The 14,920-nt window shown below is 35.7% G+C and overlaps 1 protein-coding gene across 2 annotated transcripts in view; it reads right to left on the bottom strand.

Moving 5' to 3' along the window:
* Window positions 1–4,275: 4,275 nt before the first annotated feature.
* ZC3H6 (zinc finger CCCH-type containing 6) overlaps window positions 4,276–14,920 on the bottom strand; it is a 47,379-nt gene continuing 36,734 nt past the window's right edge. For both annotated transcript variants that reach the window (XM_010984889.3, XM_064481923.1), the window contains 5 exons: window positions 12,959–13,068; window positions 11,843–12,096; window positions 9,727–10,220; window positions 9,185–9,421; window positions 4,276–6,755 (listed from right to left, as the gene is read on the bottom strand). In XM_010984889.3, coding sequence (XP_010983191.3) covers window positions 5,287–6,755; window positions 9,185–9,421; window positions 9,727–10,220; window positions 11,843–12,096; window positions 12,959–13,068 — 2,564 coding nt within the window. In that variant the 3' untranslated portion in view covers window positions 4,276–5,286. The remainder of the gene's footprint in view (window positions 6,756–9,184; window positions 9,422–9,726; window positions 10,221–11,842; window positions 12,097–12,958; window positions 13,069–14,920) is intronic.

The following is a 14,920-nucleotide window of genomic DNA, read 5'->3' as shown; positions in this document are numbered from 1 at the left end:
TATTTCAGACCCCTGACAAAATAATATTAGCTAATGCAAATTTCACCATTCCTCTAAAACTTAATGCCCTCACAGAGGTATTAAAATCAGTACTGAGCCAGGAAGTATGGGGCCTGATAATTCAAAGTTGATTTTTTTTTCTAATAAATTCTAAGTTTTAAAAAAAAGAGATTAAGGATAAATCAAGTTACAAAATACATTCCAAGAACTCACAATCTTGTTTGAAGAAACAGATTTTCTGTACAACCACAATGATTTTCCCAACTGTAACACATGATTGTTCTATTCCAAAGGGTAATGAAGGCTGTTTAAGGACAAGACACAAGATCCAAATTTAGAAACCAATTCATGACTTGAAATGGTAAATTATTGTTTATGGTGTTAGGATAAAACATTATTGGAAATTCACTAGGGTAGGCATATCTTTATAATTTTGGTTGATTTTTGATGAGACCAGGAAGGGGGAAATTAGAGAAATTTTATTTTAAAATAAAAATACAAGACTCTGGTATGTAGTTCTTTCTAGTTATAGAAAGAATCCTTCATAGATCTATAGGAACAAATTACTGGTCTATTTAAACTTCCACAATGAAATAGTAAAGTTATCTCGTAAGTCTGGAGGACTCAAAAGTTGTGAATTATTGTAGAAACATTTAACTCCTAGGTAAAGCTGCCATAACCCTACCTTCACATTGTTTGGGTGGGAGGTGGGGAAGGGAGACAAAACAAGAGAAGGCTAGTGCCCTGTGCCTACTGAATGGAGTATAATTTATGAACTGTACTCCTAATATGACCGTGGAATGGCTCTGCCACACCTGTGCTAACAGATGACGGCACCTGTAAAATCTACACATGGACGGATGAGGTTAGGAGGCAATCAACAAGCCGTTAATAAAGCACCCACTGTGTGCCTAAAACGAGGCTTGTTGCAATGGGGCAACGCATATGGGTTCTGCCTCTGAAAGTGTAAAAGACAGTTTAAAATGTGTGCTTTATATTTCTTATTTAAAAATTAGAAATTCTAAATGTTATATTGATGTTAACTTAAAAGTCCTTTTTCTTCGGTCTGTATCTTTTCCAAGAAAGGCAAGTTAATTTGGATTTTGTTACAACTGGCAGATTACTGCTGATAAATAACATACTCAAAAAACATAACCCCAGCAACACAGTGACTGGTAGCTACTGACACTGGTTCTGCAAATCACATTAAGCTACTCGGGGAAAAGACGTATAAACACTAAATCGTAACACATAAGTGAGGAAAACAGCCTTAAACACTCAGACCCTGATTGGTTACATTTTGTCAAAGCTTAAATTTCCTAAACTAACTCTTACTTAAACTAATTAGGTTTACTAACTACTACTAAATTTTGAACATATTATTATCAAGTGCTGCCAAACCAGTTCTGAAAAGATAATTACAACTCTTTGTCTCAGAAATTCAGGAAAGCCCAGTTACCGAAGGTTGCAGGTGCCCTGTCGGTGGACTGCTTGACTCCCCCCACCCCGCCCCAAGGTGCAGCCCTCAGCCCAGAAGGGTGAACTCGGGGAGAGCATCTCCCATTTGAGAGAGGACCATGAGACTCTGTCGTGCAAATGGAAAGATATGGACAAGACCTCACATCTAGGTCCCTAAGAACTTTCAAACTTCAAGGTGCCATTAACCAAAGGAAAATGGTATCTTTACCACGCAAGTGGTCACTAAGAAAGACCTCAATGTCACATGCTTGCAGAAATATGTATTAAGAGATGGGAATAAATATCCCTATTGTTTCTAAGAGCCAATGACTCTTACAGTGACTGAGTTGGCCACATCGCCCATTCCATACATGCTATGATTTAAGCAAACACAGCATGCAACTAGGATTTTTACCCTCCATCAATATTCAACCTGATAAAAATGAGCGAGAGGTCAGATCTTGAATGGACACTACAAGTCCATACAGCGTTAAAGTTAGGAAAGTCCTGTGTCTTACTGATACAGAATGTTCAAGGAAATTAATACTCTCTGAAACAACTTCTGGGGCAATTCTGTGTTTTAAGTGTGTATCATTGTGCAGTACAACTAAATGCAAACCCAGTGGGAATGTAATGACTATGTCTGTGAAAGTTACAAAGCAATTTTATATTTACAAATACTTTAAAATAATAATTCATTCACCCCTTACATCAAATCTGTGAACAGTCAAAATTACACCCATTTCACAGATGACTAGACATTGAGCTATAACACCTATAAATCAATTCAGAACAAGAATATTAATTCAATGTCTTTAAACCTTCAGCCCTCACAAGTTCTCCTTTCCTCTTTCTGTCTCTTCTGATTAATTCAGCAAAGTGACTTATGCGAGCACTCATACAGGATTCTTTCACTAATCAACCATTCTTCTACTCTTAAAGTAAGAACAACTAGCAGGGAATACTACTGAAGTCCTACAGCAAGTTCAAAGGCAAACAGAAATCAAAGCAAATGTCATCTCACGATTAGGCTGCTTTGGCTGCAACCTAACTCTGGGGTTTGGCGCATTCAGCTGGGTAACACAGAGGGTCTGTTCAGAAACAGACCTACTTGCTGAGGCACAGTTTGAAAACACTCCAACATTTGGTTAATTGTCAAGATTCAGAATGAGGTCCTAACTGGGAAAGTCCCAGAGATAGGAGCTGTGGGCAAACTAAACAAGACATGGGAAAGGAGCTGCTCAGTCTAAATTATGACCATCTGGGTATCCCAATTCAACGCCCTGATACACCCCACTCTGCTTAACATCAAAGAGAACAGGTGTAAAACTCTCGAAACCAGTATGAATAGTCAAGTCACACCTCAGTGAGTCTAAAACACACAAGTTATTTCTGTCAGCTATATATGTTTGGCTTCTAAGAATAGGAACATAATGCACTTTTCAATGTAACGGTGTAAATTAAATTAGATGGATTCTAAAAACACCAGTTCATCTTAAAGAGGAGTTTATAAATTAGAGAAAATGGCTATTTATTAATTTTGGTAAGAAAATAGGAAAAAAGAAGAACATTAAAATAATCCAGGTTGATAGGGCATAACAGAAGATTCCCTAAGTTAAAGTTATCTCAATTAAAAAGCATCACAAATAAAAATCATTAAACATAAATAAAACATTTTCATACAAAATATGTTGTTAAATTTGAAAGTTGGTTCAAACTGTCTTGCAAAATAGCCTCTAGGACATTAGCTGAAGTAACGGGGGCTCAAGAACGCTAAGTAAACGAACATTATAATTTGTATCAATGATTTTGGAACCTCAGTTTTTAACTAATTTTTTAAAATCTCTCTTAGTAAAAAGGATCTTCTGTTAAGAATCTGGAAAAAAATTTGGATTCTATTTTGATTCTTAACAAGCCAAATTATTTTTTTGGATGATATTGTAAACAGCATTACTTACAATAATTATAAAAGCATGAATTAAAGATTTGCTAAAATTTTCAATTTAATGACTAAAATTCAGCAATTTTACTATTTTTATCCTGATAAATAAATTATTATTTTTAGGAATATAAGTATGTATATTTTCTCTGTTAGTTTTACCCATTTTATTAACTTTTCTATTAATACTAAAGTTTGTTTGGACAGTAAATCAGAAAGTACTTTCTACAGTGGCTTTAAAATGCATTTTTTACCCCCCAAATATTATTGAGAACCATTTTAGACAACAATGGAACCGAAGTGTATATAGTAGGAACTCACATTCCCTTGAACAACTGTCCTCCTCTTAGAACACAATGAGCTTCTTAGGTGGGCAAGTCGCATTCTTGTTCACTTAACTGCCACCCCATTTAAGCACGGAATCAGAGCAAACAAAGTAAAAAGTGAAGAAGGGAAGAAAAAGAATACACATTAGTATTAAACCATATGCTATGTGGTTTAGTTCCCACAGAAATATTTTGCTGTGTATTTTTAAAATCACTTCTCAAGGACTGAGTTCCTCTCCTTGCATTACCTTTATAATGAAATGCTCCTTTTCAAATGACTTATTGGAGTTGTCACCAGCAAATACTGTCACATACCTCCAGTTCAAGATATGAATATCAGTGTAATACTTGGTTTTAGGTATAAATAATACATGTATAAAACAAGTAGGGCTGCCACTATTTATATACTGCAATAAATACATGAGAATGAATACAAATTATTTTTCATAAAAATACAATTTCTAATCAATTTAGGAGGTTTCCAAACTATGAGGACACTAAATACATTAAAACACAAGGCAGTCTCCTCTGTTATAGAATGCCAGTCAGGTGAGATCTGAAAGAAATTCTTTATTGGTAGCCATATACAGTTGACTATACCATCTCTGTGTTTTCTTGCTATTTAAGAAAAAGTATAGAACCTGGACATTTAAAACATTATCAATGCAATAATCATTAAAGGCTCTCACTGGATCTTTTAAAACTCTGTTAAAAATTGCCAAAGTCATGATGAATACAATTATTGCAGCTACATAATTTGAAAAAGTAATATAAATTATGCTGCTAAAGACAAAAAAATCGAAATGTATAAACATCATAATATAACAGCAGTAACTCATAACTAGTTAATGTGAAAAATTAAAATTTAAAAAGTTATGTTAGAGGAATTGGGAATTTTTCACTTTAGCAAAACATTCTATTTATGTATCTCCAACTTCTATGATACAGTATACTGTAAAATACCTTTAAAAGATATGACATTCAAATGCTTCATTTACACAAATAATATTGCCAGTACTAATAAAAGTGATGCCCCTTAACTAAATGAACTGCTCTAATTGAGATTAAAAATGTTTTCTTTACTTCATTTTACAGTTTAGCTAGCAGTTAGCATTACATATTAATCAATTCTGTGTTCACAAAGAGAGGATCCTAGTCAAAATACTGTTTCTCAAAAGTAATGTACATTATATTGCTTGAAACTAACAACCATATAAAAGTGGTAATCATTTATCTAAACACTGATTATGAAAGACAACTGGCATATATATATGCAGGCAGAGTGTTGAGTTCATGATGGTTTATTTACAATAAAAGTATTTTTACTGAAGCTAACATGATATATAGGTTTCTATGTCAATTGCTACAGTCTCTTAAAGTTATAAAAATATTATATAAAATTCCACAGGCTTTAGAGGATATAACTTCATGTGGTTCTGATACTAGCAGCTGAAAAGTGTTTATAATTTAAAAATAAATAAACTATAGAGGTAAACCAGTTACAAAACAGCAGAGGACTGCAACAGTCACAAGAGTGAAAAGAACTGTGGAGTTACACAACAGCTAACAGAACGGTGAAGCAGTTGGATCAAAAGTTTTAAAAACCTCTTTCAGAGACTTGTCATCGGTTTCTCTACTGGGGTCATCGTCTGGGGTGGGGCTCACCTGTCCCGTCTGCCTCGCCTGCCTCGGGTCACTGTACTGGGGTCTGATTAAGCCTGTTAACGCCTGGATGGGAAGACTGTGCACTGCTGGGACCTGCACCACACCGGAACCCCTGACAGGATCTGCCTGTGGGTCCGCCGGGCCCTCAACAGTCACATCCACACTTGGAGCGATCTTCTGTGGCAGGACTGCTTCTCCAGGAGAAGGCTCATTTCTGTCACTACTTTTTAAACTACCACTTTTTCTCTGGTTCTCTGTATTTTCCATCACTAGCTCTGATGCAGATGGTGAACCCTGCTCCCTAGGGTCATACAAACTAATACCACTAAGAACTGAGCTTGGGGTTCCCAGGGGAAGGCCAGCTGAAGAGGAGAGTTTAGGGGCATATGGAGGCAAACCGGGACCAGAGCTGCTAGGGACTGCCCCTAAGGGCTGGGATGAGCCAGCATTTGATCTGGCTAAATGAGGGGCACTCTTTGATGTATGTGAATCCTTCATAACTGCTTGATGAGACTCTGTATTATGCAGTCTGTGAAGTCTAGGATCAAAATTTTTTTGCAGCCTAGGATCTCCCAATTTACTTCCTGAACCATGCAGGTCTCCCAGTTGCTCTAGGTAGCCTTCTCTGCTTGTTGTGCTAATTTTCGCTTTGGCTGCTAATTTTGAATCAATGGGCACTGTGTTTTGATGAAGATCACTTTTTGTATTCCATAACCTACTGAGCCTCTGGTCAGCTATCAGAGGGGGCAGAGGTAAATTGATTGAAGATACTGGATCAGGTTTAGGTAAAGGGACTGGAAGTAAGTCTTCTGGAGCCCACACGATGTGTTTTGCAAAGTTGGGTTTGGTTAGGATAATATCCATTTTAATGTGGCTAAACTGCCTCAGTTGTGACCTTGGATCCTGGAGCATTACACCAGGGGAAGAATCCAAAGGTATTAAGAACGCTTTTTCTCTCAGTTCTCTTTCTGTGTCTTCATCATCATCATCTCCTCTTTTGTGTTTGACATTAGAGCCAACGTTTCCATGATGTAAATCAAACTTTGCTCCACCAACCGAAGAGCCTACATGACCACTTCCATTCCCGCGTAATTTTCTGGGATCCCACGCAAGTCTAAGATCCAGTGGGGTAGACTCAGAAGATTTTCTAAGGTCATGCCTTGAGATAGTCCGAAGTCTGGGGTCAACAACTTGGTTTCCTTTACTTTTCTCTTTAGCAAGTCTTGGATCAGTAGGAGTGCTGAGTTCTGTGGAAGGTTGTTGTTGATTCCTTAAAGTTTCTGTTTGTTTCTGTAATGTTCTCAGTATCGACTTGACACTGCTTCCTTCTTCCTCTTCACTACTGGAATACCAGTTAACAGTATCATCTAAAGGCAGACAAAAACTGACTGTAAAGAATGAAGCATTCATATATGGCCTTAATTAAGATTTAAAAAACACTATTCCTGAAATAAGTGTAGTCTAACTTCAAGAAAATGCACCATAGAAATGCCAGTTTAGAGGGAAAGGATAAATCGGGAGTTTGGGATTTGCATACTAACTACTATATATAAAATAAACAAGGTCCTACTGGATAGCATAGGGAACTATATTCAATGCCTTGTAATAACCTATAATGAAAAAGAAAATGAAAAGGAATACATGTGTATGTATAACTGAATCACTTTGCTGTACACCAGAAACTAACACAGCACTGTAAATTGACTATACTTCAGTTAAAAAAAAAATGCCAGAGTTTCAACTTGTTGGAACAAGATAAGATGTGGTATAACAATTAGCAATTTAGTCATTATATTCTACAAAGAAAGAGATGTGGTATTGGAACATCTGTAATGTCCTTCCAGTCAGAGAAAAATCTGGACCTTTCATTCGAACTGGTCAAAGGGAACTCAGAAATGTGTGGTAAGATAGGGTTGGGAGAAGAAGGAAATACACTCTTGGAAAGGAGTAACAAAATGTTTCAGCTCTCTTTAATTCAAGCAATTCTTAAACTTCATAGCTCTGGATTTAACAAGGGGGAGATATTTTTTAAAATCTGGGAAAAAACCAAAATGCTAACAATGATAATTAAGGAAGCAATGGGAACAGAGCAAATGAGGGCTGAAGTGGGAACTTTCCCTTCATACTATGTTGTAATTTTAGCTGTTTGACCTACGTGAATATATCATTCAAGCATTAAATGAAAAATAAACAAAAAAATACTTAGTTTGAACAAAACATTGTTTACAAAACAAGCATTGGTAGTTAGGGTGGGGATGTGGTTTAAAATAATAATACTATGTCACAATGGCAGTAAGTTTTACTCGTATCTTGATGTCTAAAAAAACTACTTATAGCCAGACACTGGACCTTTCTTCTCTTTCTCCAGGAAGCTTAGAAGTACACTTGTGATTCACTTTTACCTCTTGCAGTTATTTTAGATTTTTCTGAATAGGGGTGTCACTGCTCACAGAATTTGGTACTTGATCCAAAATATTATTTTATTTTCACTTTCATATCAATATATTTTATAAGCAGTCAAATTCCTTTTGGAATGAGAATAACAGAAGGAAAGTAGAATAGTAGAGAGAGATCAATGGAAAGCAGATACTAGACAGAAAATGAGTTTTAAAAGCTTTCTATCTGCTTTTTATCAAAAGAGATAAAATTTATAAAGGCAAAAAAATTTGTAAAAATGAACACAAACACAAAAATATCTAGCTGTTTGGATGTTTTCTGTATACAGGGAAAACAATCCTCATAAAAATTACCAATTGTATAATATTATAGCATAAATTTTATATCATCTAGAAAAGTTTTAATTTTCTTGTTTATTAAAACATAAAGCTTTGTAAGACTTTAAAGAAAGATTACTAGGGGATGGGGCAGATGTATAGCTCAGTGGTAGAGTGTGTGCTTAACATGCATGAGGTCCTGGGTTCAATCGCCAGTACTTCCATTAAAATAAATAAATAAATAAACAAACCAACCCAATTACCCCACCAAATAAAGATTACCATTAAAATGGTTATTTCTTAAAATTAGCACCTAAAGGAGTAAATATAAACTGTTCAGGAAATTCGCTTATTAGAAACCCCTCATTCCCTTGTCATGCTACATAAATGAAGAGTTAATGTTATCTTCATTGAAAATATAGCAATGTTTATAGAGTAGCTTGTCACTATCTAGAGTTATCTAGTTCTACACAGTTATTCATACATTTTATGTTTGAGTGGCCAAACACATCAATTTTATAATTCATAAGAACTAGGTGATTTAAACTTTCCTCCCCTTAACTCAATCAACTAATTGCTATATGCTTATCAGTATCAAAAATACCAAGGGAAGCTTAGTGTCTCCACATAACCTTTTATATTAAAAATAATATTCCTTAATAATATAGTAGAACCGGAAGTGTACAGCCTATGCCCATAAAAATTCCTCTAATAATTAAATCATTTGAACTTGGATTAGAAATCAAAATTCCTGAAGTGGAAGGTATTTTGTTCCTGTTCTATTTCTTTTCTTCTTAAAAAAAAAAAAAAAAAAGGTTTAATAGCAAGTCTGCTTGCCCAGGCCTGACACTCCAGCTTCAGATCTCTTCATCGCTTCAAATCAAACCCTTTGCAATTAATTACTAATGCATCAGTGGCACTGGAAACTGCAATCAATCCCAAGAAGACAGGAGCTATGAGATAAACTACAAATAGAAGAGACAGTGCTTAGGAACCCATTTTTCAAATTTTAACTTATTCAAGACCATTTCAGGAACTGAGTCATCTAAACAGGTAAAATGCTATCACAACACCTGACACACCTTCTTCTTTGCTTAGTGCCCTCTGAGGCTGAGTGCTGCCTGGATCTTCATCTTCTTGGTATTTCTGAGTAAGTCTGACAAAAAGAGCTCTCTGCACTGCAGGGGGGAGACCTGGGGCAGGCAGGGCACCAGGGCATGTTACATTACCGCCGCTGTCAGACCCACTCCCGTGGTTAGGTGAGTCTTGAACAACGGGAGGCTGATGCTGGGCAAATTCTCCATGGTGCCACGTCCCATCTACACACGTAACACGGAAAGAAACACACTCTGATTTAGCACAAAACTCCACTAGAGAGTAGCACTGTGAAAGTTTAGTTATAATAATAATCACATTTAATAATCAAATTATGTAATTATAAGTATTTTTTAAAGTTCTGTAAAGTTCTACTGCTACAAATATTTGGTTAAATTTAAACTGTATTTTAATGTTTGTTTTACATTTTACTTTGTGTTATTTAAAATATTCTTTTCATGCTTTTAAAGAAAAATAGGACTCCAAATATTTTAAATTAGAAGTGAGTTATTTCAAAAGGTAAACTTACCACCAGAATTATTGGATGGCTGAAAATTATGCACAGCATGCTGTGAATAGTAACTGTCATAAAACTCAGCCGTGTTTGGAAGGGACTCATAGTTGGTACTGAGCTGCATCTCACCAGGGCTTTGCAGGTGTGACGAAGCTGGAGAACAGTGATTCTCTCTAGGTACTTTCATCATGTGCTCTGGGAAGCCTGGGCAATGGTAAGCACCACTCATACTTGGTGGTGTCAAAGGTGTTTCCGGTTGAACAAGTACTCCCGCTTGACTGTGAGGGCCTACAATTCCAGGTGGACCAGGCGGTAAAGGGGGGCTCTGCGGCATTGGACATGGATGATGTCCAGGGGAGCCTGGGTGCATCACAGGACTATTGTGTCCCTGAGACATATTGGGTCCGGGACCTGGACTTGACCCAGAACTATAGATATGTTGAGGATGTGGGCTGCTTTCCTGAAATTGTGGTCCTGGTGATGAGGCACTGTTATAAAATGCTGGTGGCCTGTGGACAAAAGAGTAGTATTTCTTAGCTCAAAGAAAAGAGGGAAACAAGAATGTTACATTTTAAAATAGATATTGGTTAAATGTTTTACAGTACCAGAACAGAAAACTATATTTTTAAGAAGCAATTTATTCTATATTGTCTGTAAGTGGAAACACCAACATATGTGTCTTGCCTTCATTTCAGCCCACAGTTTTCTTAATTACTGCTTACTACCAGCTGTTCTTAAACTTACCAGTTATTAATATTTTGAAAAATATAGAAAAGGACAAAAATAAGTAAGATTCACCTCTAATTCCACCACCCAGAGATAAAGTTTCTGATTGGTTCTCTTCTAATCCTTTTTCTAGGCATACACAGACCTTCTTATAACAAAATTAGAATTATAACATACCACTTTATTACAATTTCTAATTGGTTATTACTTGCATAAAAAAGATTTTAATTTGTGAATGTTGCTCTTCTTTCTAGACATCTTACTAATTCGATTATAGGTGGCCTTCCATAGCTGCAGTTCGGCGTCCACAGATTCGACCAGCTGCAGATTGAAAATATTCAGGAAAAATATTCCAGAAAGTTCCAAAAGGCAAAACCTGAATTTGCCACATGCAGGCAATTACTTACATAGCATCTATGTTGTATTTCCAACTATTTACATAACATTTGCATTGTATTAGGTATTATAAGTAACCTAGAGATGATTTAAAGTATACAGGGGCATGTGTGAAGGTTATATGCAAATACTTCACCCATTTATATAAAGGACTTGGGCATCTGTGGATTTTGGTGTCCATGGATTTCCTGGTACCAGTCCCCCTCAGACACTGAGGGATAACTGTATGATTTCTAACAGTTTTGTTAGTTGACTCCTTTGGGTTCATTAAGGGAAAATGACCAAATAATGAGTCTGCCTTTTCATTTCTAATCTTTACATCTATTATATTGTTCTCCTTTTGCAATGACTAGGATCTGATCTACAATATTTATTTAGCTAAATAGTGAACATACTTGTCTTTTCTGGACTTGAATAGAAATACTTTTAATGGCTCGCATTCATTGTGATTTTTGCTGTAAATGTCTTACTCCTCATCTGCTACGATCTCATCGCTTCCTGAGCATTAGGGTTAAAAGATAACAATGGGACTTAGAGCCCAAGTGAACAGACCCTGGGGGAGAGGGAGCAGGACTGGCATAGTGTTGTTAAAAACTGCAAACCTGGATGCAGCTTACCAAGAGGTTTTCCTCTAGTGGCCCAAGGAAATACTCCTCTAGAAGAACAAGTATGCTGGAGACACACTACCCACTATGTGTAGATATTATTCATGGCAATGCTGCCCCATAACAAGATGGTAGGAACGCCAGTTCCATGCACCTAGCAGTGTCCTTCAGGATCAGTGTGGAGAGGTTTCTGAAGCTGTGTTAAGGATTCTGTAGAGAAAAGCACTGCTGGCAGGCAACAGAGGGCAGGGACAAAAGGAAATGGGAAGCAGCAACTGAGGTGCCTGCCAGATGTCTTATCTCTGTCTAAATCTAATTACCTGATTAACATGGAATACAAGTTAGTTTCTTAGTTAAGAATTTTCAGGTGGAAAATGCTGCCATTTTTAAAAAATTTAACTTACTTCTTCCCAATTTTATGTGCTAAATCCACAGTAGGTTTTACAACTATTTCAAAAAGAGATGGAATTTTCTTGAAATCATCAGAGAGATCTGTTTGAAAATCATCTTCAGGATCAGAGAAGGGAAAATGCTCTGATGGGGTTGGCAGAAGCCCAACTCCTGGAGGCGGTTTGGGGAGGGGAGTTATGCCACGCTTTCTGAGTTCTTCTAATTCTCTTTCATCTTCATTTGTAGGGTCTTCTTCAGTGTTCAACACCTAAAAATAATCAGCAAAGATCTCTATTTCAAAACAAGCTTTCTTTCTCACATTTAAAGCAGTGAAGAATTGAGTAAACTAGTTTTACTAACAGAAAAATACAATATTAAAGTTGAAATAGGTCAGAGACAGCTAACTAATTTTTTATAAAGAATATGAGGTTCAAAGAGGTAAAGGATATTTCTCAAAGTAAATTAACTTTTTTTAGAGATCAGATCTGAGGTTACCAGAGGTGGCTGGAGGAGGAACTGGATGAAGGTACTAAATAGGTACAAAGTTCCAGGTATAAGATAAATAAGCACTAGGGGTGTCACGTACAACATGGTAAATACAATTAACACTGCTGTACATTGTATGTGAAAGTCATTAAGAGAGTAAATCCTAAGAGTTCTCATCACAAGGGAAAAAAAATCTCTTTTTATTCCTCTAATTTTGTATGTGTACAAGATGATGGATGCTCATTAAATTTACTGTGGTCATCATTTCATGAAGTATGGAAGTCAATCATTATGCTGTACATCTTAAATTTCTACAGTGCTGTATGCCAATTATATCCAATAAAACTGGAAAATAAGTAAACTACACTTGAACAAAAACTCAACTGAGAGAAGTAAAATTTACGAAGGACTGGTTTTAAAATTAGCTTTTTTAATGGCATAACAGTGATAATAGCAAAAGATTTTTTAATTCTTAGCCCAATATTCCTGCTTTTCTAACACAATATAATAGAATAAAACATAAAATAACAAGTCCTTAATTTCTCAGGAGAGTTCTACAAAATATGATTTACAAAACATGATTCAAGTCAAACAAATCTATGGAGAGACTTAACAAATAATCGAGGTATAAAAATATTACTCACTTTGTCCAAAAGTTTCTTTGTTTCTTTAGTCAGATCATCATGTGAAAATTTACAGTTGTCTCCTTGGTAACATTTTGCTCCGCTATGGTAAAACTTGCATGGAAATTCATGTAAATAAAAATATTAAGGAATAGACCAACTATAATCTAACTTGTATTTTTAAACCAAAAACGTAACTGCTGTATCAGTAAGATTTTACTGCTGTATGTTGTACTGAATTTTCTATAATCATATCAGATAATGTATTTAATTTTTAAGCTTAAATATTTTAATTACACAAGACATTCAAAAAATTTTAAGTCTTACTCTGTTAAAGCTAGAAAACAATTTTTTAAAGAAAAAAATATTTACGATATTACAGCAAATACTATAGTAATCTAATTATGTAAACTCTGTTACTTTACACAATAGAATAAATTGTCACACAGAACATATAAATTTTGTAGCAAGACTTTATGAAGAAAATAAAAGGGCCTGATGTGTGACGGTAAAGTCAAGTATTCCAACAATGAAAACCACAGGTTACATAACACCATTTGCAGCAACATGGATGCTCCTGGAGAATGTCATTCTAAGTGAAGTAAGCCAGAAAGAGAAAGAAAAATACCATATGAGATCGCTCATATGTGGAATCTTAAAAAAAAAAAAAAAGCATAAATACAAAACAGAAATAGACTCACAGACATAGAATATAAACTTGTGGTTGCCAAGGGGGCAGGGGGTGGGAAGAGATAGACTGGGATTTCAAAATTGTAGAATAGATAAACAAGATTATACTATACAGCACAGGGAAATATACACAAGATCTTATGGTAGCTCACAGAGAAAAAAATGTGACAATGATTATATACATGTTCATGTATAACTGAAAAATCGTGCTCTACACTGGAATTTGACACAACATTGTAAAATGACTATAAATCAATAAAAAATGTTAAAAAAATAAATAAATAAATAAAATAAAAAAAAAGAGAGAGAACCACAGGTTAATCTTACTTAAGATTTTGGAGACCAACATCTAAAGGAAATGTTAAATCAAGAGGTACAGGTGGCCACACAGGGTCAACAATGTTTATCATCTGGCAGTTTTGTGAGATCTCTACCACCCCTGAAGGCTCCTAGCTACTCTCCCTCCAAACACTGGAGAGATACATTTCATTCGTAAATACTTCCATGTTTATTTTGAACAGATAAGGAGTATTTTTCTTAACAATCACAACCTTATCATCAATCTGAAAAATGAATGCATTAATTTCTACTATCCTGTAAACTTCCCAGACTTTTCAGAAAAATGCCTTTCAGGATCCAAACTGCATCTAGCTGGTAAATCTCTCAAGTTTCCTTTCACTTTTAGTTTGTATCACTCATTTGATAATGTCAACATTTGGCACAGGTGGTGTTTCATTGCATTGTATCAGAAGGCATTTAGTGCCTGGTTGTTTCTTTTCAGTGAGTAAGACTGACCAGTTGGTTCAGGTGTTGTCCGTCCAATCTATCAATTACAAAGTTTCTGACCAACTTTTCACAAGATGATTTTAGCAGCCATCAGTAATCACTACCCAGATCCACTGATTCATTAGAATTTGCAAAATGGTAGGATTGCTAAGTAGAAGGGAAAATTCATGTATAATTTTGCCAGACACTGCCAAGCTCCCCTCCATAAGGGTATACCATTTTGAATTCCCACCAGTGAGGTCTGAGTGTGTCTGTTTTTTCACAGCCTTGCTAACAAACTTTGCTGTCACTTTTTGCATGTATGTGTATTTTTGAAAATCTGAGAGCTACAAATGGTATCTCGACATAGATTAAATTACGTTTCTTTTTAAAAAATTGTGGTATGATTCCTGTACAGTAAACTACATTTATTTCAGGTGTACAATTTGATGAATTTTGATAAATGTATACACCAATGAAACCACCACCACAACCAAGATAGCTAACATTTCCATCACTCCCCAAGAG

Source organism: Camelus dromedarius, chromosome 33 (assembly GCF_036321535.1).
Source record: "Camelus dromedarius isolate mCamDro1 chromosome 33, mCamDro1.pat, whole genome shotgun sequence".
In the NCBI taxonomy this organism is placed as follows: Eukaryota; Metazoa; Chordata; class Mammalia; order Artiodactyla; family Camelidae; genus Camelus; species Camelus dromedarius.
This window is presented reverse-complemented; position numbering and strand designations above follow the sequence as displayed.